Raw genomic sequence first — 26,808 nt, 5'->3', positions numbered from 1 at the left:
GTGTGTATAAATACGAATTTTTGATCAAACTAAGTTATAATATAAAATAATTTATCAAAATAATATATTTTTTAAAAATTTTACATAACTAGTATAAACGTATTTCACAGTAACGTTTTAGGGGTATATTTTATTTTTTAAAAATTAACAGCGTTAGCCGTTAGGTTGATACATGTTACTGTAAGTAACATTTTTACTCCTAAAATGTTATTTTGAATAATGTTTTACTCCTAAGACGTTACTGTGAGTGATGTTTTAGGAGTAAAACGTTACTGTGAGTAACGTATGTCAATTTAATGTTATCAGCTTTTAAAAAATAAAATATACCTTAAAACGTTACTGTTAAATACGTTTATACTAATTTTATAAAATTTTAGAAAAACATATTATTTTAACGTATGTCAATTTAACGTTATCAACTTTTAAAAAATAAAATATACCTTAAAACGTTACTGTTAAATACGTTTATACTAATTTTATAAAATTTTAGAAAAACATATTATTTTAACGTATGTCAATTTAACGTTATCAACTTTTAAAAAATAAAATATACCTTAAAACGTTACTGTTAAATACGTTTATACTAATTTTATAAAATTTTAGAAAAACATATTATTTTGGTTGAATTACTTTATATAGTGGCTTAGTTTGGTTAATACCTCGTATAAATACACTATGCACCAGAACTTTCGGCGTATTGAATGAGAATTCAAGAGTTCAAACTTCTCTCTTACTCTATAATTTCTACATATCTAAGTTTAATTAGTCAAGTAAAATGATGTTTCTAAATCTGTCAATATTTCTTGATGAAATCAATAATTTACACCAAGTTTAAGGATATTTGCCATAATTTTCTCAACATTAATTATAAATTTCATTTTCGTTAAAACTTAATTTCTTTGATAAAAAAAGAACAAAGATGTCTATTGTTACATGATAGATTAGTTACGATCTATGATTCGATCAAATTTATGGACAATTCAATACACATTTTTAATTTTATTTATGTCATATATTATCTATATTTTTGCTAAATCTCCTACTAGTGTTTTAATTCTTCTCTTTCTGATGAAGCCATAGAAAAATAATTTGGTTTCATTTTTCATTTGGGAATTATTTGTTGAAGACGACTAACTAAAATTTGTTAACAGAAGCAACTTCTTCAAAGCTCAAAATCACACAATATTGCTAAAATAACTTATTTTTAGAAACACTTATTTAAATGGCTATTCAAAAGCATTTTTGAAAAAAAAAAACAATTTGTGTTGTACTAGTTCTGGTTTTCATAAACCATTTGTGTTTGTAAGTTTCACCATATCTACGGGGTTAGGTTTACCAAACCTAATTATATAGATTTTTAAAATGGGATAATTGCATAAAATAACAAATTAATAATATAAAATAAATATAGTAGTTACCGTTTGATTTATTTGTGTTCCATAGCAAATTATTTGACAGTCTTTCTCTCCCTCATATTCTTGCTCGCCACTCTCCCTCTTTCGCTTGCTTTCTTCGCTCGTCTCTCTCGCTTTATACAATAGAATTATATAAGTTGTGTTTCTAATTGTATAAAACGAGAGAAAATTGTATATACACATGCATATACATATATCTCCGTCTTATACACTTATAATTATATAATAAAGACTTAATTACTTGAGTGAATCCTTTTTTTAAAATAATTACTTATTTTAGCTATACTATTTAATTATTACTATTTATATCAATATAAAATAATATTATATATTATTATAAGATTTTTTTCTCGCTCGCTCTTTTTCTTTTTTCTCTGACAATTTTTTTCTTTTTGCTGTTCTTTCTCTCTTACTTTCGTTTTATTTTTTTTCTCTCTTTTTTTTCTGCCAAGTTTTTTCTTTTTTGTTGCTCTTCTCCCTTACTTTCTTTTTATTTTTATTTTTTTTCTGTTTTTCTTTCTTTTTGCCATGCACTTCCTCGTTGCTTTTTTCCCCTTCGATTTCTCTCTTTACTTTCTTTCGTAGAGTAGTCAATAATTCGTAAAATGAATAAAATTTGTATTAATAATTAATTACTTAAACAAATAATTTAATCGTAACAAATGAAGACACATAATAAATTGAAAATGAATTAAACTTGAATTTAAAATGTATCACACACACATTAAAGTTGAATTAAAAATGTATTACACATAATGATCTAGATTAAATTAAACTTGTATTAATAATGAATTGAACAAGTAATCCAATAGTAATAAAAAAAATAAAAAATTACAAAATCAATTAAATTGCTTTAAAATTGTATTACACAATACTAAAGTTAAATTAGAAGAGAACTCAAAATGAATGAAAGTAAATAACAAAACACAAGACAACAATCTATAAATTGAATTAAACTCATATTATCCATGAGTAAAACTTATATCATATGTATCTTATAGATTATCTTTACTTTTATCACAAAGATAATCAATTAATTTGACAAGTAATCTAATTGTAACAAAGGAAGAAACATAATAAATTGTCAAATGAATTAAACTTGAATAAAAAAAAGTTACACATATCAAAGTTGAAGAGAAGCAAATTAAACATGAATGCAAAATGTAGCAAACGAAAGAGCATTATGTGATTTGTAAATTGAATAAAACTTGTATCAATAATGAATTAAAGACGTAATTCAATCATAACAAATTAACCAATAAAATGCAAAATGAATTAACTTGTATTAAAAGTCCATATACAAATATTAATTAAAGCTGAATTAAGCATAGATAAAAATTATAATCAATGAAACCTAAGACAATGATCTATAGAGTGAATTAAACTTATATATATAATGAATTAAACAAGTAATCTAATATAACAAATAATAAACTACAAAATGAATTAAATTTGCATTAAAAATGTATTACACAATATTAAAGTTGAATTAGAAGAGAAAAAAAATAATAAATGAAAAACGTAACTAACGAAAGACAGGATAATAATCTATAGATTGAACTAAACTTGTGTTGTTCATGAATAAATTATAAACTTAACCAAAATCAATTATAAAATTAACCAAATCCTCTTAAAATTAGGATATAAACTCCAAACGACATTTCACTTATTTGTAGAAACAACCTATCCAAGTTAATCACAAATTCATAAAATTGAATCTTTATAATGACAATCGATGATTAACTCTTGTTTCTATAATTTTAAAATTTTGAAATTCCTATTTGAGAACATCATATTGTACAATATTCTGTTTTTTCTATTCCTTTTCTCGTTGTGTTTTTGAACAAAAATAGTGAAATATGAGAAAAGTAATTAAAATAATTATTTAAATGAAATTTTTTTTTAAAAAAAAAGAGGAGGAAGAGAGATTGACACAGAAAGAAAAAAAAAGAGGAGGAAGAGAAAGTGAATAAAGATTAACAGTACAATTTTTAATTATTAAAAGTTGTTATATTTAGTTAAAAAAATTATGTTGACATAAATGGTAAATATTTTTTTTAATATGATATATTTATGTGATTTACCCTATAATAAAAGTACTTCCCTGTCTAAGTCTCTTTTGCCTTTCTCTCTTTCTTGTTTTATACAAATTCAAATTGTATATAATTTCTGTTTATCTCGTTTTATACAATTCGATTCAATTGTATATTCCTTGCCCAAGTCTCTTTTGCCTTTCTCCCTTTTTCGTTTTATACAAATTTAAATTGTATATAATCGTCTTATACACTTATAATTATACAATTCGTTTTATATACTTCGTTTTATACAATTCGCTTCAATTGTATATGTATAACGAAATATATATATATATATATATATATATATTTACTATGGAGCATAATTATGTAAACTTTACTATAGCATCCAAATATAAATTTTATGTTTGCTATATATCTAAGGTTGCCCTTTTAAAAATCAAGAGGAAATATGTGGATATCCATTTACCACAATACAAAATAAGCACAATATGTTTAATTAAAACAAACACACAAGAGATTATAATTTGTATTTTTAAAAATAAATAATGGATATAATACTAAATTAATTGTCAAAGTTAAATGATCACTCCACTAATATTTTACTATGCACTCTCTGTTCATTTTTATTTATTATTTACTATAGTTAAAAATAATTATCTAATTATATTTGTCAATTCAGAAAATCAAAAAATAATTGATTATTTTGTGTCTTTTTATCCTTAATATCAAATACTACTTCTTCCCTCTCATATTAGTTCAACATTTTTCATTTTATACAGTAATTAAGAAATCATATATAAAAAAATAATTTTACTAATTTACTCCTTAAAAAACTTCTTGAGATTTTTACAAGCTAATGTGAATGCATTAAAAAGAATTATTACAAAGGCAATATAGGAAAAGTTTAATAAAAACTTTTTTGATTTAGTAAGGTGTACAACTAATACGAGATAACTGTTTTAAGATAATACACTTATGATACATTTACAATCCAGGCAGAATATCTTTTAGGGAAAATTTCATATCTGTCAAATGGGTTAAGCAAATAATGTTCCAATAACTACATTTATTTAAATACACTCCATGATTATAGTTTAGTTAGATATAGAATTTTAGATTTGTATATTTTAATTTTTTATTTTAAATTTAAAAAATAATTTCTTTTAATGGATACATGCGCTAAATACAATAACATGAAATTTACAATATCTATTGATTCACTCTAATCGTTTTTTAATAAAATATTTTATCCAAAATGAGTTCCACTATGATATTAACACCTATATTTATACAAATTAATTACTATATATAAGTATATGCATATATATAGAGAGAAATACAAATATTTGTATAAAATATGGAACTATTTGTATAAATATAGAACTATTTTTATTGGTATATAATTATAAACTGTATATGTGTATGAACATATAACTTTAAATATACAAATATATAAATACACCCCAATATAGTTATGTATATAGAAGTGTATTAGTAATAACTAATAAATCTATAAATTGCTATATATATTTAGTATTTATACAAATAATTGTAATTCTTCGGATCTGTCCAGATCTAATGAACCACCTTTTGACTCAAAATAATCTTGTGTGAAACTCGGTGAATATTTGGACGGCTGCCTGCAAAATCTTGTATTGAACCAATTAATTTTTTTGGATGCGACCCGTAATAGTGAAATCACGATTGGAAGGGAGAGAGTGAATTTTAAAATTTTCAAATTGAATACATATGAGTGGTTTCAGGAGAGATTTAGAGAATAAAGAGAGGAGAGATAAAATTGTATTTGTATAAATGAGTATATAAAAGTCGAGAAGTCAATACCATTGATTTATATACTTAAATACATAAATTTTACCTTATATACGTGATGTATTTTTTTTACTTTGTCCCACTCCCACTCCCTAGATCTGGCCAGTGCGTACTATCCAATAGCTATTTCTACTGCGCCCCAGTCATAAACCTTTTAAATATCTGTGGCATATCAAAAAGGTTTTATCATGGACTTTGGGAAATTATTGGTGCTGTGATTTGCGAAAAAATTGTCTGCTAAATTTTTACGATGTTGAGAAAACTTGATAGAAATTTATAGGAATATTTAGCATTAAATTTGGAATATATATGACGATATTAATTATTTTACCTAATAAACTTGATTTCACTTTTAGATAATTTAAATCACATTATTGTGATTAATCATATTTTTAACTTTTTCTTGTCACTTTTTTACTACTTGATACGATAAATTGATTCGATAAATCTCACATACAAGCAGATTATTTAAATATAATCACAAGTAATTTTATTTAATAGAATTTTTATCATAAATAAAAATTAATTGATAATAGTAAATTAAATTACATGAATCATTAATTATATCTGACTTATTAAGTACTCAAATACATTGTTTAAAATGTCGTTAAAGTAGAATTACTTGCAATTACAATTTAACCAACAATGCTTGAGTACTTAATAATTAGTCAATTATAATCAATTATTAGTGTAATTTACTATTATCGATTAATTATTATTTATGATATATTCAATTAAATAAAATCACTTGTAATTATATTTAAATTATCAAGTAACAGCAAAAAAGTAAAAAGAAAAATTCGAAATATGATTAATCACACTAATCTAATTTAGAATATCTAAATATGAAACCAAATTTTTTAGGTAATAATTAGTAGTGTCATATTTCATTCCAAATTTAATACCTAAATATCCCTATGAATCCCTACCTAATTTTCTCAACATCTTAGAATTCAACAAACAAAATTATCCGCAAATGACAACACTAACATCTTGGTGAATTGCTCAGAATCCATAACAACCTTTTTAATATGTTGGGATAAATTCATTCGGCGAAAAATTATATTGTATATATAAGGTAATATATATACATATATATATAATCGAAGAATCCTTTTGTTAACTCAAGACGTTAAATAAGATCGAAAAAGTTAACTAAAGAAGAGAAAGCTAAAAACGAGACATTGTTTATGGAAGAAGACTCTTGGATTGGATTTGGGTTGCTTACAGATGTATAAGGCCACCCATATTTATACTTGTTCATGGATGGTTCTAGAAATTATTCTAGATATTTCTACAAGGATAATTCTAGTGAACGTTGTCTTCTGTCCTAAAATATCTAGATATTTCTTTAATATAATTATTCTAGATTTACACTAGACTATTCTAGAATCTATACTAACCAAAAAAAATGATATTTCAAAAATTAAGTTATCATTTTTCACATGAATGACCGTCTAAAACTCAATTCTTTGAACTTTAATAGAACCTCAATATTGCTATAAATTACAATAATCAAAAAGCTTATTTGAAAATAATTATTTATCAAAAATATTGACTCAAGTAATTAATCCTTTATTATATAGATGTCAAACAAAAAATGATTGGTGAAAATTTCTCCAAATTACTATATTAAGAAAATATTTATCGTTTATAATAATAACATTTTTTTTTTGCTTGATCAATTTTAATATATTCATGATACAATTTTAATATATATTAGAAAGAGTAATTTATCATTCACATGCAATACAAATTTTATTGATGATTAATATATTTATCACAAATTTTAATACACTTATAGTATAATGTGTCAATTTCTTACAAAAAAAAACATAATATATTTTTAAAAACAGTTATAATACATATTTATTGCATATATAATTCATTTTTAATACATATTACAAATTTAAAATTGTATTCCTAATAATATAAGAAAATATCACTAAAATCAGTAGTTATTTGTTAAAAAGTATCAAGTAATTTTTCCTTTTTATTTTAGTTTAGCTTCAGCCCAATTGCTTATTAGTTTTGCAAATTTTTGCATTTGAAACGGCAATTAGGGATGTGTTCGATTGGAGGAAAATATTCGATTTCTCGCTGAAATTGATCAATATTTTTGAAAAATACTTTTATTTTAAAAAATAAGTTACTTAACAGGGATAATAAATTTCAAAAAATCATATTTTGTATTGAATTTCTCTTTCATACCCTTCAAAAATATCCAAGGATTTTTTTTCCAATTATTTCATATATTTTTTTTATCAAAATATTTATTTTTTATAAACACAAACTTTTTAAATCGAAAAAAATAACTCCCTTAATCAAAGTAGGTAAAACAAATTAAATAAAGAGAAAATTATATAAAATAACAAACTATTAATTCAAATTAAATGATATAGCCTTAATTAATTTTATTTATAATTTGCAGCAAATATTTCATTTTTTGCCATATGATTCAGTATACAGTTAGTCATTTTCGGTAAACAATTACTTCTCCGATATAAAATGTATAAAATACGTTTGTGTTTGTAGAAAACGAAAAAAAAATGTGTATATAAATACATATATTTTTGTCATATACGTTTATGATTATACAATTACAAATCTTTTATACAAATTATAATGTATAAATGAAATTATACAAAACTGAACAATTTGTATAAATTTAGATGTATGTAGTGAATTATACAAATTAAAAGCTCCATAACAAATATAAAATTTCTTAGGATAGCAATTATGCAAATATAACTTTAACATACAAATATAATTTTTATGTTTGCTATATGTGAGTTGCTTATAAATAAACAACAACGCAGTTTTATTATCTCTTCCCGAACCCACCAAACATCCCTACTCCATGTCCCCTCCCTTGACCATCCCAACACACACCATCCTCGAACCACCACTCTCCACTCTTTACTCCTGTCCGTCTATATAATGTTTTGCTAAATTATATAAATCATTTTGGAGTAATAGTTTTTGTTTTCAACACATTTTCCTTTCATACCAAACACACCTGAGTTTAGAGGTGTGGAAAAATCAAACCAATAAATGAGGCGAACTGAAAAACATGTTGTTTGTTTATTGTTATTAAGTTATTAAATCAACAGTATTTTAATATTTTTATAAAAAAATATCGAGTTATCTGTTCAATATTGATTTTTAATAACCATTAAGACTTTACTACATTTACTTGTACAAAAATATTATAAATTAATCTCAATACCTTACTAGTTACTCTCTTTATCCTTTTAAAGTGACTTTTAGTTCGTCACTTCACATTATACAAAATGTCAAAATCTAAAGTAAGAATCCTATTCCTCTTAATTTCTCTCTTGTATATAGTTTTTCATTACATTATTGTTTCGTGTCAAATTTATTAGAGAAGTCATATATTTATTTTATAAGTATTTTCTTATTACTTAAAATCGAACCATTAAAGACCCAAACTGATAAATCAAAAATTGAATCTCTTATTGGTTTAATATTTTTAAAAATCAGATAAACCAAATCGATAATACATAAGATCAAAATCGACACACACCCTACTCGAGCTCATCTTCACCTCCGCTTCTAGCCCCATTTCCTTTACCACACAAACTAACCTTCCATAATATTTATCTCGATTATATATATATTTTTAAAAATAAAAATAATAATCAATTTAATATATATATATATTTTTTTTGTAAAACATTGCCAAACACACCCTTAGGTTGGTGTTTTGTTGAGGAAAAGAAAATCCAATATAAGGGGAGAAGCAGAAGAAAAGGAAATGAGAGGAATTGATGGGAACAAGCCGATGTCGCTGACTACTGCTTCAGCTTCTTTACAATTCTTGCGGAGGTTCATCGCCTCCCCTATAACTTCTCATTCTTCACTCCGGCTACCCAAATCTTCTCTTCTTCCTAATAATACCCTACCTGTTTCCTCTCTCCGTTGCCGTTTCCGGTGCTATTCCGCCGCCTCTACTACAACTATGGCTGATGCTATTTCTGATGCTAATATGGATGCCGTACAGCGCCGTCTCATGTTTGAAGACGAGTTTGTTCTCTTTTACCTATCCCTCATTTGTTTATGTTCAATTTGAGCTGCGTTTGGATTTTTTTTTTTGAGTTAACCGTATTCAATATCATTTCTAAATTGCTTTTTTTTAATTGAAAAATTGAGATCAGTTTTATTTTTTTTAGGTGAATGTTGTAAATGAATCACAATTAATTAAATTTATGTGACCTTTAGATTCTCAAAGTCATTGTCTCTCAAGTGTGTTAACTTGTGATATGTAATTCCAGATGATATTGAGACAGTTGCTAGGTTATATGATTTCTACAACTCTTATTACCTCTGCTTTCTTTCAAATGATTTTTTTCTCTGGATCTATGTAGTTAGGGGTGGTTTAGTAGCTGGATAAGAAACAATATATTTGTGTATTAATTTCTGCTTTACTTATTTGACGTTTGGTAGGTAGATAAGAAATAAGTTATTTATGTATATAATTAATGCAAAGTTTGGTTGAGAATTTAGAAATCCGTGTGACTAATATATGTTTAAGTTAACGAGAGAATTTATGTATTATTTTATATTGTATATAAGGTGGAATAACTAATTCCTTTATTATTATTAATACATGCATAACTCTAACTAGCTACCTAACGACCCCATTGCTAACAATTTTCCAGCTCATTTGCCAAGTTTAACAATTTTCCGTGTTTTGACTCTCTCAGGTGTATTCTGGTGGATGAGAATGACCATGTTGTTGGTCATGACACCAAGTATAATTGTAAGTTGAGTTGCCTCTTTCGAAATGTCCCTATCTGCATCTGCATATCTTCTAGTGTATTTGCCTTACTGGCTATAGTTCATTTTGATGTTTCTGTGGTTTTGATCTTAACAAAATGGATTGAAAGCAAAGTGCTTGGAAGTACACATATATTTTTGTTTGAAACTGGTAATGTATGGAAGCGCACAAATAATTAAATTACTAAGAAAATGAAAATGTCCAGTTACCTAAGTTGCTCGGACATGGGTGCGGATTTAGAGGTCTGATCCTCCATGATCTAGAGTTTAAGATTCAGGGACATGAATTCATGTATGGATATGGGTGCGGGGATTTGCCTAAAAATAATTAAAGTATCTAAAAATAGAGATATAAAACCTAAATTATGAGATATTATGTGGAGAACTTGAGGAGAATCTTAGAGGGAGATCAAAGGAAAAGGAGTGACATACAAATTTCTATATTCTAGTTTCTTCAATTTCACCTTAACTTTTGTATTGATTACAGAAATCATTAAAACTCTCCGGACTTCCCCCATCGATTTTGGTCAAAGTTCCCAAAATCGGTTGACTAAACCGGACACGGATCCCACACTCATGTTGTATCGGCACAGGTGCGGCACCAAAAGTGGGGAGTCAAAGCCAGTAACAATGTAATTTTTATCTTTCAGAAAATCTGTAAGCTGCACAGTAACTAGCAGTACCTCTGCAATTGGATAAGAATCCTGTATGAAGCCCTTATATATGATGGTATTGTCAGTTATAAAACAAACTGATGATATTGTCCCTCATCTAAATTAGACAATTGATATTTGGAATGTTATCGGTTGTACTTTTATGTCTATAAATGGTGGAGCTAGAACCTTAATTATGGTGGAGCTAGATCTGCGATCTTCTCATAATTTTCTTTTGTATGTGATCTCTCGATGTATATGAGAGATTGGGACTGCCGTTTCTTTTTTATATGTTTTGCTACTTTGTTTGGTCGGCTTGGTGCATTTGACAAGCTCTCCGCTTGTCACCAAATGGTTGTCTCATATTATAACTAATAATCCATAATTGCAGGTCATTTAATGGAAAAGATTGAAGCTGAAAATTTGCTGCATAGAGCTTTCAGTGTCTTTATATTCAACTCAAAATATGAATTGCTTCTTCAGGTATGTGGCATTGTTTAAGACCAAAGCAATGTAATGGGTGTGAAATTGTCATTTCAGCTTTTGAGAAGTTGATTAGTTAATGTCAAAATGGATAGCAGAAGCTTTAACTAAAGGAAGAGAGGGGGGGGGGGGGGGGGCTGGCAAAAGTAATTCACTAAATTTTGCCTTTTCGATTACTTGTTTGTGAAATGGCTGGTAAATGTAACTCGTCAAATGTTCTTTGGCTTGGTTGAGTAAAATAATGTCCAGTATGATTCCATCTTAGTATTTAGATGACCTATCCAACTCAAAACAAGTATGATAAGCTGCTGTTTTATATTAGATGCGTCTTTATTGGATGCTATTTTTAACTCCATGACGATTAGATCACTTAATATGCTGTCTTATTCTATGAACAGCAACGATCAGCGACAAAGGTGACCTTTCCTTTGGTATGGACCAACACTTGCTGCAGCCATCCACTATACCGAGAGTCTGAGCTAATTGAGGAGAATTCTCTTGGTATATTTTCTGCTTTGCTGAAACGTTAATTTTGAGTATGTTCTCTTTTTCACCTCACCCTATATCAACTGCCAGGGGTAAGAAATGCTGCACAAAGGAAGCTTCTCGATGAATTGGGTATTCCAGGTGAAGATGTCCCAGTTGACCAGTTCATTCCATTGGGTCGTATACTTTATAAAGCTCCATCTGACGGGAAGTGGGGAGAGCACGAACGTAATAATTCAATCTTACATTTCTATCCTGTTTACTGGTTCAGTAACCAACTGCCATTTGCTTTTGATCTCACTCACAGCATTGAGGGTGTTTTGACATCAACTCTTTACTTGTGCAATTAACATTTGTAATGGTGTAGTTACATTATAACTGGAAATTGACCCTAGTCTACTGTTGCAGTTGATTATCTACTATTCATGGTCCGTGAAGTTAACATGAAACCTAATCCAGATGAAGTTGCTGAGGTTAAGTACGTGAACAGAGAACAACTGAAAGAGCTTTTGAGGAAAGCAGATGCAGGTGAGGAAGGTCTGAAGCTATCCCCTTGGTTCAGACTTGTCGTTGACAACTTTTTGTTCAAGTGGTGGGATCATCTTGAGAAAGGAACTCTCAAGGAAGTCATTGATATGAAAACCATCCACAAATTGACTTAAGGAGCTGCGTTGCAATCTGGTTTTACTATCATAGTTTGTTCGTTTAAACTAATAACATCAGTTGTGATAGCATCCTTCTGCATTTAGGTTTGTTGATTCTGGTAGAAGTTGGAAGGAGGTATTTTGTCAACTGATTGCAACATATATGTGGCTTTCTATCTAAACTCAATAAGATCATCACTTGTAATTTGTTGTGGTCCTTTAAATTGCTGTTGTGCTGTATAATCGGAATTTGTGTCCTTTTAGCTTTTGTGTGAATTTGCTATAGTTAAAAATGCGTCCTTTGAGCCATTTCAGATTAGGCAATAACCACAAATAAATATCTTTTATTGACGTAAATATGGAATAGTATGATTTTTCGTTTCAGTGAATCAAGTTTAGCCAGCTTACTTTAATCTGATTTAGCATTTTTATTCATTTGACTAATCCAACGGATGCCGGGGACTAGAGGGTATACGATCGAGTTCGAAATTTAATTAAGTCACAAAAAAAAAATCATTATTTTAGAAAGTAACTAAAATAGGCTTAGTAGAAGAAAAAAGTTCCATTTTATTTAATATTTCAAACGTTTTTCGTTAGTCCCATGATATTTATATTTTAAGATATAAAGGAATTATTTTTTACACTTTATAAAGTGGAAGAAAATCTTACACTTAATAAAAAGTTATTTTACTTCTCCCCTTTCATTTTCAAGACTTCCAAACGATTTTCATTTTGAAGATTAACATTTGATGATCCAATTCGACAACTAAACAGCCCCACACTAAACATCAAAATCTTAAAGATTGGAATAGCACAACCCGACAACATAATAATCTGACCCTACAAATTATATAAATTAGATATTTTTTTCCATCTCAGATTTTCAATACTTTGAATAATGTTGTAATTTGTTCAAAATTTTAGCCAAGTCTTATACAATATACATTCGATTATTAAATTTTGAGTTAAGAGTCCTTTATTCGAAAGAAACAAATGAATTAAGGAATGCACAAATTACAACATTTCAAAATTTTTGAACAAATTACAACATCATTTCAAAGCAATGAAAATATTAGATAGAATTTCTTTTACCTAATTTATATAATTTTTTGTAGGGTCAGATTATTATGTTATCGCGTTGTGTTGCTTTTATCTTTCAATATTTTGATTTTTTAGTGTGAAATCGCTTCAATTGTCAGATTGAAATCATCAAATGCTAATCTTCAAAGTGAAAAACGTCTAGAAGCGATGAAAGTAAAAGGATGAAAAAAGAGAGTAAAAAAGTAAAATAACTTTTTATAAAGTGTAAAATTTTCTTCCACTTTATAAAAGGATAAAAAAACTTACATCTCATAAAGTATTAGAAATATTTCCTTTATATATTAAAATATATACGTTATGAAACTAACAAAAAAGGTCTGAAACATTATATTTTTTTCTTTCAAACCTATTTTAGTTATTTCCCAAAATAGTGACTTATTTTGATCATCTTTTTGTTGCTTATTTAGGTCCCGCACTCGTATACATACATCTCTGTCTCATGTAAATTACAACCCTCAGTCTGCAACTATTTTCAATTACATACATCTGATTGTGCTCAAAATTGACATAGTAAACTCCTCTATAGAAAACCTCAAGACTCCTGTGATTTGGTTGCTCAAACAGAACAAAGATCCCGATATTTATGCTAAAAAGCTACGAAAACGAACGATTTTAACTACTAAGATAGCACTGTCTTTGTCACTAAACCTATAGAGACCAATCTATCCTTGATTTTTCACTTCCAAAAACACTTCACTCGCTTGAATCAGCTGTGTCTTCCCTAGTTATGGAAATGCTTGATGCAGAATCATCTGCAAACTCCGGTGACACGCTCTGTTGAAGCATGGCCTTCCTCTTTCTTCTGCTCTGGCGCCATCTTCTAACTGACTCGGACACATCACTTTCTTCTCGACCTTCCTCCTGTGGTTCTTCCGGTGCTTCTGCTGTTGAATTCACATCAGCACTAGTCATAAAGCTTGTCGCAATCACTGGAAAGACGAGCGGTCTGCACCAGCTGAGGAGAATAACTAGCAGAGTGGCATACATGTACATTGAAGCCCAGACAGATATTGTCCATTTCCACTTGTAAACCAAGTTTTTATACCAAGGAGGCTGAGATTTCAATATGATCTGTGATTGATAAAGTTGGGGCAGACCGAACGTTCCGGCTCGAGGTATCATAGTTATTCTGATTGCTTCTGTCCTTGGAAGACCTTCCTTATGCTTTAACATCGTAACAACAATCGTTTGCGTTTCAGCAGTAAGTCCAAGTACTAGGGGCACACTCATTATAAATTCGCGCATCAGACGGATCGGCAAACTCCTGAATCGTAACATACATGGATGACTTGATGTCGCCATTACCAACCCCTCTTTTGATAATGATTCTGCAACCAACTGATAAAAAGAGGTTATGAATACCTAAAGCAATGTTAGCTTTTTTTTCTTCATTCTGTTTACCTACTATAAGCCAATAGATAGACAACAAACTACAAACTACGAAGGCATAATACATAGAGCAAACACTTAAACTTGGCCTCAAGCTGACAAGTAAGTTCTCTCACTATGCACATCTAGCCACCTCACCTCATCACCACTATATATGTAGGATGACACTCCCAACTTAAAATATAATTCATTACTACATAACACACCTCCAAAATTTATTTGTCACGTTAAAGTCGTCCATGAGAAACTAGTGGGATTAAATTAGAGTATTTAGTTGTGAGTTGAGATCAAGTTTGACTCATCTCCACGATAAATAATTACCTAAACACTTCCAAATTTTTGTGTTACATCCTCAAGAAACAAGAAGGGGACAAGTTCACTCGTCTCCATGATGTGAATGAACCGTTAAGAGTCGTCCATGAGAAACTAGTGGGAACAAATTGGAGTATTTAATTATCAGTTGAGACCAAGTTGACTCATCCCCACGATGTGAATGATCACTCCAACTTACAAAATAATTACCTAAACACTTTCAAATTTTGTGTGTTACATCCTCAAGAAACAAGTAGGGGACAAGTTTTCTCGTCTCCATGATGTGAATGAACCGTTAGAGTCGTCCATGAGAAACTAGCGGGGACAACAAATTGGAGTATTTAGTTATCGGTTGACTCATCTCCACCATGTGAATGAACACCACAACTTACAAATTTCCAAAATTAATGTCCCACATCCTCATCACTCCAAGAGAAACAAGTGGGGACTTAATTGTCAGTTGAGGGGTCTACACATGTACTCTCAAAAAGTTGATATATTCTCAAAGTTGGAGTGTGCTCAGACCAGACCAAATTTAAGGGGTAGGTAAACATGTAATGCAATGAAAACACACACATATATAGAGAGAAATGTACCTGGAAAACACCAATGTCTCTATTGAAATCAGATTCAGGCATTAGTAGAAACAAAGAAACATACATTGTATGCCCAAGAGGCACACCAGCATCATTATCATAACCTCCACCAAAAGAAAAAACAGCCTTTGGATTCCCATCTGCATAATCAAAATACAACGGTTCTCTCAAAATCACAGGTTCTTCCATCCACATCCTCACGAACCCAAATCCCAAAATCCCCGAAACCATCAACAAACTTATCAAAACTATAGCAACGTAAGCAGCTCCAAGAATTCCAGCCCCAAATTTCTTTAGCAGCAGAGCAACTCCATGAAGTAACTTCGAAGAAACTGTAGCTACAACATGTACAGCTACAGAGACTTTCTTTTCACTTTCTTCTTCTTCTTCAAAGATATTAGCAAAAGAGAGGATGTAGAAAATTGGGGAAACTAGTGAAATGAAAACAGTTGTGATGATTTCTGCTTGTGAAGATAGCATTTTTATGAACCAATTTGATGATGATGAGTTTTGAACTGATGAATTGTTGTTCTTTAGTAGTTCATCTTCATTGTATTCTTCCTCTTGCTCATTTTTTTCTTCCATGGAAATCATCACTTGTTAGATGGAAAATGGAAGTTCACGTTACTTGTCACTTGGGGTTTTCTTCAGTTTTTTTTTCTTCCAACAGAGTCCAGATGTGAAGTGCACGAGGAAGAAGGTGAGAGAAGTGGCACCCAGCTTAGCTCAACAGTTGACACGTTTTTTTAGAAAAAAACCAGCATGTTTTATTGTCTTAAAATAAAACAAATTTATTTTTAATAAAGTTTTTTTTTATATACACTTAAAATATTTTAAATTGTCAACTACTATAATTTATAGAAATACTTTTTACGTTATATACAAATATATAATGTCATTTCAAATTTTTTTGAAATTTCAGTATGTAAATTTTCTATCAAACTTAAATTATTTTTTTGATTATTGAAAAATGAAAAATATCATAAAAATTGAGACCGCAAAGTATTATATATAGGATAAATTTTAGAAATTACGTAGTTTTTAAAATTCTCTTTAGTTTGTAATTACATTAATTTCTTAAAAAATAACACAAATTAAATACATTAATATGTAACTCAGATGCATTATACATAAGCCAGATACATAATATGTAACCCAGATATATCAAAAACAAGCTCGAATTCATTAAAAACTAATTCGAATACTTTATAAAAATAATCAAATATATTATATATATCTCATATACATTAAATACTGACTCGAATATGTTAATATGTAGTTCAAATATATTAAAAAAACGAAGATTCTTAAAAGAGATAGAAATACAAGAAAGTACTGGAAATAAAAGAAACATGAAAAGTGTATTTTTAGTAATTTTACCGTATATAGCCAAATGTTATTTTGAATTTAAGTTTTACCTTAATTTTAATTTGTTTATTTTATATTTATTCTTAGTCTATTTATAAATAATTTTTTGTTTGAATTTTTCCTTATTACATATTTTATAAGATTCCAAAATTTCTAAAAGTATTTCAATTTATTTTATTAAATATCATAATTTTTTTTTGATATATTTAAATTTCATCTCAAATCAACAAAAAATTTAAGTGAAGTAAAAGAATGTATATTAAGTATTGATTGATTACATGTATATACAAAAATATTTTATAACAAAATTCAAATATTAATAATTAAAGAAGTTCAAAAAAATAATCATGTGTAAGAAATATCATTTACTATATGGCCAGATGAATTTTTAATAATTTAAAATTAGATTTTTTATTTCAGCCAGTTTTATAAAGATACGATGAGGCGTTTCGTAAGAAAATTAGCTCTAAATTACAAAGGCACAAATACATATTGTACTTTTAACTTATTTTATATTATATTTATGTCTTTCACTTTTTTTTTAATTGTATAAATAGATAATTAAGTTGATATAAAGTTATATAAATAAACAAACATGTTTTATGTGGTATGATAATTTGCATCATACCTAATATATTAAGCGTATTACACTACATGTAATTTATATATCCATTTAATTAGCTTTATAAAACTTAGTTTATTTATATTTTATATTAGGGTTATTCAAAATTGAATCGAAATTGATAAGCTAAATCGATAAAAAAGTTATTGATTTATAGTATTGAGTTATTGACTTAGTGGTTTTGATAAAAGTTTGATTTTTTTTGTTATCGAGTTATCGGTTCTTAACGGTTTGAAGGTTTTTCTTAACGGGTTAACCGATAACGCGATACTGAATTAAATAATTATATTTATACCAGTTTGTATAGAAAGTCCTCGACTTATAGTTTGATTTCCTACTTTTGTTTTTGGTTGTCTCAAACACTTGGTTATTCAACAATGTAAAAATATTTGCTTTTGATCAAGATGTAACATGTGAACTCAAGTGCATAGTTTATTTGGTTTGTCACCTTGTTTCTAAGTGATTTTCAATGTTTTTTCTTTTGTGTCAAATCTTAACGGTTAAACCGATAACTGAACCGATAACGATGAAGAATCGATAAACCAACAACCGACAAGTCAATATCTTAATGGTTCTATAACGATTTAACATCTCTACAAACCGATAACCAATAAGACAACCCGATAAATTTCAAAACCGAACAGAACCGACCCATGCACAATCCTACTTTTATACGCACCTTTAAATATCATAAATATAAAATAAAATAAATAAATAAAAAAAAGTTAAAAAACAGGTTACAATGTTGCCGCACTTTTCCTTTCTTTATTAACTTGCTTTCTTGACACCATACCGGTGTGTGCAACACCTCCGGCCACTTCAGTCCACCGCCGGTTGCCGGCGATCAACAGGTACTGTTTTATCTCTCTTCTTCTTTCTCCTTTCTGTTTTCTCTATTGCACTTTCTCTTCTATGTCAGTCACTGTCTCGCAACATCCATAACCCCTGTGAATTGAAATTGTTTTGCGATTAATAGAGAAGATTGTGGTTTAAGTTCTAATATTTGAGTGTTGATGCCTGAACTATATTTTCCCACGTAATTGGGAGGAGCCACTGCGTTATTGGTATTGGTTTAACTGTATTATGCAGGTAAGGTGTTTGATGAATTGTTTGAGTAATAAGTTCAGTCGTTGCTGAAGTTTGAGTGACCAAGATACATAAGGAGTTGATTATAAACAAGTGTTGGGTGGTTTTGGGTTGGTCGTCAAAATGAAAATTTTCCACAATTCAGATAAGCAGTCTTTTGGCATTGTATTGAATGTCTATCATCTTAAAAATGAAAATGTGACCGTCTCTGGTGACTATATTTTGTATTTGGAGAGGAGGTTAATCACATTGCGTGACTGCTGTCTTGTGTTGGGTTTAAATATTGTGAATATGGGAAATGTGGGGAACTAAGTAAATGGAAAAATGAAGTCATTTCTCACTCATCGGGAGAAGAGAGGAGAAGTTTTGTGCTTATATTAGAAAACACTTTCTTTGGGGTTAAGTAGAGGGTGCCCTAAGCAGTGTCATCATCGCTCCCTCGGCCTCAACTTCGGCTTTGAAAAATGATGTGATTAATTAATTAATTAATTTGCGAATAGACATTTCCTTTCCCAAATACAATATGCCTGTTCTAAACAGATGAGTCTGTTCTAAATCAGGTGAGTGGCCATAAATATGGAGATCTCCTCTCAGTTTTCATTTTTGACTTTTCTCCTTCTGCATGGATTTTCTTACAAACAAAGTAGAGTTCGTGTGATTTCGTTGCTGACTTTTAAATTCGCTGAAGTTCTTGAAGTGTGAGATACCGCTACTTCTTTTTCGTTTTATCTTGGGAGAAAATAATCCACAATCTTGGATACAGTGAGGGGATTGGATAGTAATAAGGTTCTTGGGTTTCCTTAAGCCACAGTTCTTTCCTCAACAACATCTTTTGTTTTTAAGCGGGTGTTTTTTGGAATTAATTAGTAGTTAGTACTAAATAAAAATAAAAGTTTTGGTGTTGAATATTTCTCTCTAGCTATCTCGTGACTTGTTAGATACAAACATAATTAGACTTTTGAATATGAGTAAAATAAACTCCCCATGGATTTGTGTGGACTCTTGAATTGAATTGAGTCATTGACGAAAATGATGTTGTTAGTGACATTTAGGATCATGTTTTGACTCACTGCTCACTGATTGGCATTGGATTTATTTGCCTCAATTGTTCTTGTTGGGAGTTGGAATCGATCCGTCTCGAATATTTCATGTGTCATGTCAAGTGAGGTTTATTTGGAAAATTCATTTGCACACATTTTTGATCTAGAATTGTTTTTCGAGGTGAAATTTTGGGTATTACGTTGTTTGAGGAATGAAAAAAGGGCCTTTATTGGATTATTAGAGCCTAAATATGCTTACTTACATTATTTTTACCGCAGTCACCCCATTTGAGCCTTTTATCCTTTTTGTTGGCATCCATGTCATAACCCTTAACCTTTTGATATTTTATAATACTTTTACCCTATTCACGTGAGCACTTTAAAAACTTGAATGAATGCACATAATTCTAAGTATGGAGGTGATTGAGTTTTAGGCTTGAGCAGAATAATCAAAGCTCGACAAAAGAAGGCATTTTTGCGACATAAGAAGAACTAGTTGAAGTATTGGTGGTGCTTAAGGGAATTTCGAGTCACTTTTTATCCATATTTCTCCTACCATGCTCCCTACGTTACAACCCTATTCAAGTCCTAGTTGATCTTAGACTGAGTTTCCTACATTACTTGTTACATTTGAATGTTTTATGAGTGTGAGGGAATTCTTTCTATCTTTTATGTTTCTTGTGATACATTGGTTATATTGTGAGATTCTAAAAAAGACATTGGTTAAATTGTTATTGACTGGGACTTTCTTTTGATTGTTGGTGAGGGCCCATGAGTTAGGAAGGATAGGAGAAGTTACTGAACTTCTTAATTAAGGGCACTTGAGCAAGTGAAAGGAGTTAATACTTGAGGTTGAGATTTCAACTTGATTATTGTGGTAGTTTTAAAATCTTAGAAATTTTTGATTTTAAAATATGGGAAAGTTTTTAATGATTCATATGCAAGTAGACTAATTATTGATATCAACAAAGTCGTTGGTATGTTCTAACCCTAATTGAAATTTTGGCTTGGTTATCTTCGGAGTTTAAAGATGGATTGAACTTATTCTGTTATTGAATTTACCTTGCTCGAGGAAGAACAAAGGTTCAAGTGCGGGATGTTGATAGATATAATTAACCAACCCTACATATATCATATCATATGCACCCTCAAGGATCAAAAAGAGAGTAGGAGACCTATTGAAATAATTCACAGGAACTTCCTCCTCTTGCTTGAGTTGAATGTCATATAACTCTTAACAACAGAGTCAGATCACTAATATTCTGTGTGGAGAAATTTTCTTGAATATGCCGAAACAGAGACAAGTAGCCCCATATAGATATCAAAAAAGATCTCAAGAACGTACAGCTTCTAGACAATGTTGATAAAGCACAAAATAGCAGCAGTTATTCATATGGAAAGAAGGATGAGTGTCTAATAATTCAATCCTACCACTCTGCCAACTGCAAAATCAGTTCTCCTATTCGTATAGAGTACAAAATTTAGTATTCATTCTCAATTACCCTACATACTTTAGATGACATATCAAAGTATTAATTGCCCATTTCCCAATAGTCTGACATAACTTACACTGCTCCCAGGGAAAGATATTAGCTTAGTCCTTCTACCACATGTTGTTATTCCATACAGATGGAATTCACCTGAGTCCCCCCTCTTCTCTGTTGGCCATAACTTGCAAGGTTCCAAGTGTTGGGTTCATAATGTGCTGGCACTTCAAAAAGTGCCACTCCCCTAGTTGTAGTTTGGTGAATTATCTTCGGTATGGGTCAAAGTCCAATTTTTGTGCATAGGACTTGTGATCGCACTGCGATGTTTGCCTTTGCATCTAGGTAATTGCTAAAAGCTGGACATTATCTTTTTTTATTTTGTCAGTTCTCAAGTGTTGGAGCTTACTGTTTAAAGTAACTGGTGCTTTACTGTTGTGGCAATGCAAATTATGTCCTGAAAATTTCTACTCCGATAATTCATACATTGATACCTTGTTGTTTTTACATGAGTGCCAGGGTACATATGATGTCCAAATTAGCAATAATTACAACGCTGGCTAGACAAATTAGTCAGCTTACAGTGAATAGAAGTTCCGTCCTCACTTGCAGTTACAGTACAGATGTGTGGCATTCAATCTCCAACAGGGGTGATGCAGAGACAACAGGGTCCTTAGGTGATCGATTTGGCTATAAATCTCTCTCTTCCCTTGCAGGAAAACCCATTGGAGGCAACTCCAAGCCCCAAGTAGGAGAAAATGTCTCAAGGAAGGACAAGGTTAGCTTTCTTGTAAATACACTTCTTGATCTAGAGGACAGTAAGGAAGCTGTATATGGTGCACTTGATGCTTGGGTTGCATGGGAGCGGAATTTCCCCATTGGATCCCTAAAGCAGGTATTGCTCAAACTAGAGAAAGAGCAACAATGGCATAGAATTGTTCAGGTTATTAAGTGGATGTTAAGCAAGGGTCAGGGAAATACAATGGGGACATATGAGCAGTTAATTAAAGCACTGGATATGGATCACAGAGCAAAAGAGGCACATGAATTTTGGAACAAGAAAATCGGTTCTGATCTGCATTCTGTGCCTTGGCGTCTATGTAGTCTTATGATTTCTGTATATTATCGTAATCATATGCTTGAGGATCTTATTAAGCTATTCAAAGGCTTAGAATCATTTGATCGGAAACCTCCTGATAAGTCCATCATACAGAAAGTAGCTGATACATATGAGGTGCAAGGCTATGTGGATCAGAAAGATCGATTACTAGAGAAGTACAAAGACTTGTTTACAGAGACATGGAATGGAAATCCAAAGGGATTGAGAGGATCTCGACCCCAAAGAAAAGAAAAACAGGCACAGGAAGATTAAGGGTTATATCAAATATGTCAAGTATGCAGGTGTTCGATATCAGGTATATCAATCAACTTAATATTTTTCAGAGATCTTATCTTGGTGTAGTTGAAAATTGTTTGTTACACTGTCAAGAACCAAGCAGACCCCTCTGCAGGACAATGGGAGCCTGTGAGACCATGCATTTGCCCGGTGCAAGTTTAGTTGAAACCTTTAGATACTATTCAGATCAAACTGCTATACTTTTATGTAGTTTTAGCATTTTATGCTGCTTGTCTATGGAGCTAGAAGATGTGATTGAAACATTAACTTAAACGGAAAAAAACAAAATGGTGCTATCATGGTTCATGTTTTGAGGTTGATGAAATTCCATTTCTTGATTATACTAATAATTTATGTAATTTTTGCCCAGTCAATTCTTCTACAAAATCAAATTAATTACAACAACTTTGACGTCTGTCACCTATAGGACTAGAAAATTCTTGATATATATACATCGGAAATTCAGAAATATACCTGCCAAGTCATCATTTTTCTTCTGTTCCAACATGTACATATTCATATAGATTCAGTTTTATAAGATATAATAGTATAGCTAGAAATGTTTAGCAATTATAGGTTTAAGAAAGAGACTAAAGAGGTGGGAGAAAAAAATATGGGTGCAATGGGAGCATATATGGAGTTTTCTGATGTATGTTTTTGAATATCTTTTAAGGTCGAATAAACAATCAACATTAATATAACTATGAATGTATTTCACTTTTGATTTGGATTTTCACTGATTTTTTTTTAAAAAAGGGTCAACCCACACCTATTTGGTCTATTTCTACCTTTAAAATCAGTGTTTAAAAAGGCGGAGGCGTGAGGCGAGATATTTTATACATTACGGAGCGAGGTGTAAGTCTCGAGACACAGGGCGTAAGTTTCATGGATCTACGAGGTGTCATGTATATTTAATTTTATAATTTTATTACTAATAAAATAAACAAAATTAAACATTTCAATGATTTATAATTTTTATTCGATATAAGTATTAATAATCAATAATGAAGAAAAAAGTATCATAATTATATTTTGAAAAATATCATTACACCAATAATAAAAATATGATTCAAAATTAAAAAAATAAATTAAAAACGCCCGGGCTTACGCCTAGGACTTGCGTTTATATTCAGGGCTTATGCCTTGTGAATCTACGTTTTTAATTTTACGTTTCAGAACGTTTTTGGTACATCCCGCCTGAGACTCGCCCCAAAAACGTTTTTGAAAACATTGCGTAGTGTTTTAAAAGGCGGGGGCGTGAGGCGATGCATTTTATACGGTACCAGATGAGGCGTAAGTCCCGAGACACGGAGCGTGAGTCCCATGGATCTATAGGACGTAGTTCCATGTATATTCAATATTATAATTTCATTATTAATGAAATAAACAAAAATAAACATTTCAATGATTTTACATATAAAGAGTTATAAATAACCTATAATATACATAAACATACTATGATTTTTATTTTAGATAAATATTAATAATCAATAACAAAAGAAGTATAATAATTACTGTTTGAGAAATATCATTACACCAATAATAGAAAATATGACTTAAAACCAAAAAAAAAAATAAAAAAAATTAAAAATGCCCTAACCTACATTTCTACGCCTAGGACTTACATTTTTATGCTCGATGCTTACGCCTCAAATTTTAAAACTTACGCCTCATGAGTCTATGCCCCAGAGTGTTTTTTGTACGCCTCGCCTCGAAGCTCGCCCCAAAAATATTTTTTGAAAACAGTGGTTGTTAGTTTTAAGGGTAGAAATAGATCAAATATGAGGATTGAAAGGTACTTCTAACTCAATAGGTGGGTGAGAAATACTTTTAAACATTTTCAAATAATCTAAGGATATTTTTATGCCTTTTTTGGATTTTTTTTCTTAGGACATACTTGTCATGTGGATTCCATTAAGCTTTATAAAGATATGTAAGACACTATTTTAGGATTTCATTTTCTAGTATCATGGCCAAAATGAGCTCCTACCTTGATCATCTCTTTCAAATTTATTTCAGTATGTTCTTCACATTTTTTCTGTAAACCCTGCCCTTTGTCAATTCTTTTCAAAAAAGAAAAAAAAAAGAGATCTTGAACTCAAATGAATAACTTGTTTCGATTTTTCTTCATGATAAACCATAGTCAATTTGTAGAGTATATACCTCAACCCTTGTAATTATTGACCATTTCTTTCTTTCTAATAGAATGGATTGAACAAGATAAGATAGTCATATTATAGTCTTAACTTCAGTTGCAGTAAACTTAAATAGTGTTTTATTTATCTTTTCTACTACAAGGGTTAATTTTAAGGGTTTTACTTAGTATCATCTTCATATCGTTGTTGCATAGATTTATTTCGTTGCTTTTTTCCCCCCACATGTTGCCATATAGGATTGTTAAAAAAAAAAAAAGGATGGTTTGGTTTGGTTTCACATTTTGTCAAACCAAAAATCAAACCGAAATTTGGAAAATCGAACGGAATCGATCGAACGCCTAGCCCTAACTATCATTATATTTTAATATTTCTCTTTTTTATTCCTCTTTCATTATATTTTAATATTTTCCTTTTTAATTCCTCTTTCATTACATTTTACTTATATTTTCCTTTTTAATTTCTCTTTCATTACATTTTAATATTTTTTTTAAATGATACTAAAAAATAAATTTAAAATAATACAAATTCGATTACCTCTCGAAATTTCGTGTAACTGTATGATGGGGAACATATATTATTTTAAAAAATATATTAAAAATTTCATAAACCACAATAATTAACAACTTACATTATTTGAAAAACATATTAATTTTAAAAGTATTATAATCATAATAATTAATACAGTAATTCAAAATAATTAAAATAACTTTAAAAGTATTATAAATCATAATAAATAATACAGTAATCCAAAATAATTAAAATTTAACTTGAAAATAAATTTAAAAGTATTATAAATCATAATATATAGTACAATAATTTAAATTACTTAAAAAGTATTATGAAATTATAATAAATAATACAACAATTTAAATTACTTAAAATTTAACGACTTAAATATATTTTTAAAAATATATTAATATTTTGGTTGGCTACCAAAATTTCACATGTGTCACATAAATTAGGATATAAGGAGTCACACATATTCTTTTTAACTTACATTAAAGTTTAATTAACTTTGTTAAGTTCATATATATCAAAATTAAATCAAATAAAATAACATATATTGAATCAGGTACAACTAGTATAACCATAATTGCAAATCAATTTTGGATTATTTACCTAATGAAATGAAGAAAATTACTTAATATCAAATAATTACACAATAATCGACTTTTATATGGTTAGTTCACTCACCTTATGCCTCATTTGTTGTAGCATGTGTGACGCCCATTCACTCAACACCTATGGACCATGATGACTTGACATCATTTTTACTTTTCTCTCATTATTAATTTGAAAAATTGTTATCAAAACATGCAAAAATTAATAATTTTATCAAAAACATTCCTCAAGCAAATAATGCATTTATGGATATTTAAACTCAGAATATGAAGGAAACACAAAATATTTAATAGAAAAGAAATGAAATCCTTTTAAATAATTTTCAACTTGATATATATTTTTTGTTTATCTTCATAAAGAAGAGATTTGGATTTTTCAAAGAAAATGTGATCACAACCTAAAAAATGATTTACCCCTACATGTTTAATCGATCAATTGCTTGTCTCAAAAGAATTATGGACCGATCCATATTTTAGGCATAGTCGTAGCTTATTTCAAAGTATTTGTAACATTCTTTTTATGAGTCCGGAGCCTAAAGGGTATAAAATATTAATAAAAATTTCAAAACGGTATATGAATATTTATTTTAATCAAAAGGGCAAAATCGCTGGAAGGGCAGCGATTTCGCTTGCCGGAAAAAGTAAAATTTCCAAAACAAATTTTTGTTAATAATTTTTTAATAAATCGCTGCCTAATCAACGATTTCTTAAATATTTTATTTTTAAAAAAATAAACTAAGAGAAAATCGCTGCAAGGGCAGCGATATGTCTCCAAATTGTTTTTTTT

The 26,808-nt window shown here is 29.5% G+C and overlaps 3 protein-coding genes across 3 annotated transcripts; 2 read left to right on the top strand and 1 right to left on the bottom strand.

The window, feature by feature from the left end:
• Positions 1-9,009: 9,009 nt before the first annotated feature.
• On the top strand, positions 9,010-12,638 carry IDI1 (isopentenyl diphosphate isomerase). Its single transcript, NM_001302893.2, has 6 exons — positions 9,010-9,331; positions 10,012-10,067; positions 11,129-11,220; positions 11,619-11,721; positions 11,797-11,934; positions 12,115-12,638. Exons 1-6 carry the CDS (start codon positions 9,063-9,065, stop codon positions 12,366-12,368), a joined length of 912 nt encoding a protein of 303 aa, NP_001289822.2. The 5' UTR covers positions 9,010-9,062; the 3' UTR covers positions 12,369-12,638.
• A 1,268-nt stretch (positions 12,639-13,906) lies between these two features.
• LOC101250011 (seipin-1) lies at positions 13,907-16,628 on the bottom strand. Its single transcript, XM_004237541.4, has 2 exons — positions 15,749-16,628; positions 13,907-14,789 (listed from the first exon to the last, which is right to left on the bottom strand). Exons 1-2 carry the CDS (start codon positions 16,340-16,342, stop codon positions 14,145-14,147), a joined length of 1,239 nt encoding a protein of 412 aa, XP_004237589.2. The 5' UTR covers positions 16,343-16,628; the 3' UTR covers positions 13,907-14,144.
• Positions 16,629-18,460: 1,832 nt separating this feature from the next.
• On the top strand, positions 18,461-23,149 carry LOC101255983 (uncharacterized). Its single transcript, NM_001328417.1, has 2 exons — positions 18,461-18,589; positions 21,868-23,149. Exon 2 carries the CDS (start codon positions 21,875-21,877, stop codon positions 22,718-22,720), a length of 846 nt encoding a protein of 281 aa, NP_001315346.1. The 5' UTR covers positions 18,461-18,589; positions 21,868-21,874; the 3' UTR covers positions 22,721-23,149.
• The last annotated feature ends 3,659 nt before the right edge of the window (positions 23,150-26,808 follow it).

The sequence above is a fragment of the Solanum lycopersicum genome, chromosome 4 (genome assembly GCF_036512215.1).
Source record: "Solanum lycopersicum chromosome 4, SLM_r2.1".
In the NCBI taxonomy this organism is placed as follows: domain Eukaryota; kingdom Viridiplantae; phylum Streptophyta; class Magnoliopsida; order Solanales; family Solanaceae; genus Solanum; species Solanum lycopersicum.
Note: the sequence above shows the minus strand (reverse complement) of the source record. Positions and strands in the feature narration are given on the sequence as shown.

Excerpts from the sequence above, each read along its gene's own strand:
- IDI1 (NM_001302893.2), top strand. The coding sequence starts at position 9,063 with ATGAGAGGAATTGATGGGAACAAGCCGATGTCGCTGACTACTGCTTCA. Across the intron at positions 9,332-10,011 it reads CGTCTCATGTTTGAAGACGA|GTGTATTCTGGTGGATGAGA; the intron begins GTTTGTTCTCTT and ends TGACTCTCTCAG. Across the intron at positions 10,068-11,128 it reads TCATGACACCAAGTATAATT|GTCATTTAATGGAAAAGATT; the intron begins GTAAGTTGAGTT and ends CCATAATTGCAG.
- LOC101250011 (XM_004237541.4), bottom strand. The coding sequence starts at position 16,342 with ATGATTTCCATGGAAGAAAAAAATGAGCAAGAGGAAGAATACAATGAA. Across the intron at positions 14,790-15,748 it reads GAGACATTGGTGTTTTCCAG|TTGGTTGCAGAATCATTATC; the intron begins GTACATTTCTCT and ends TCTTTTTATCAG.
- LOC101255983 (NM_001328417.1), top strand. The coding sequence starts at position 21,875 with ATGATGTCCAAATTAGCAATAATTACAACGCTGGCTAGACAAATTAGT.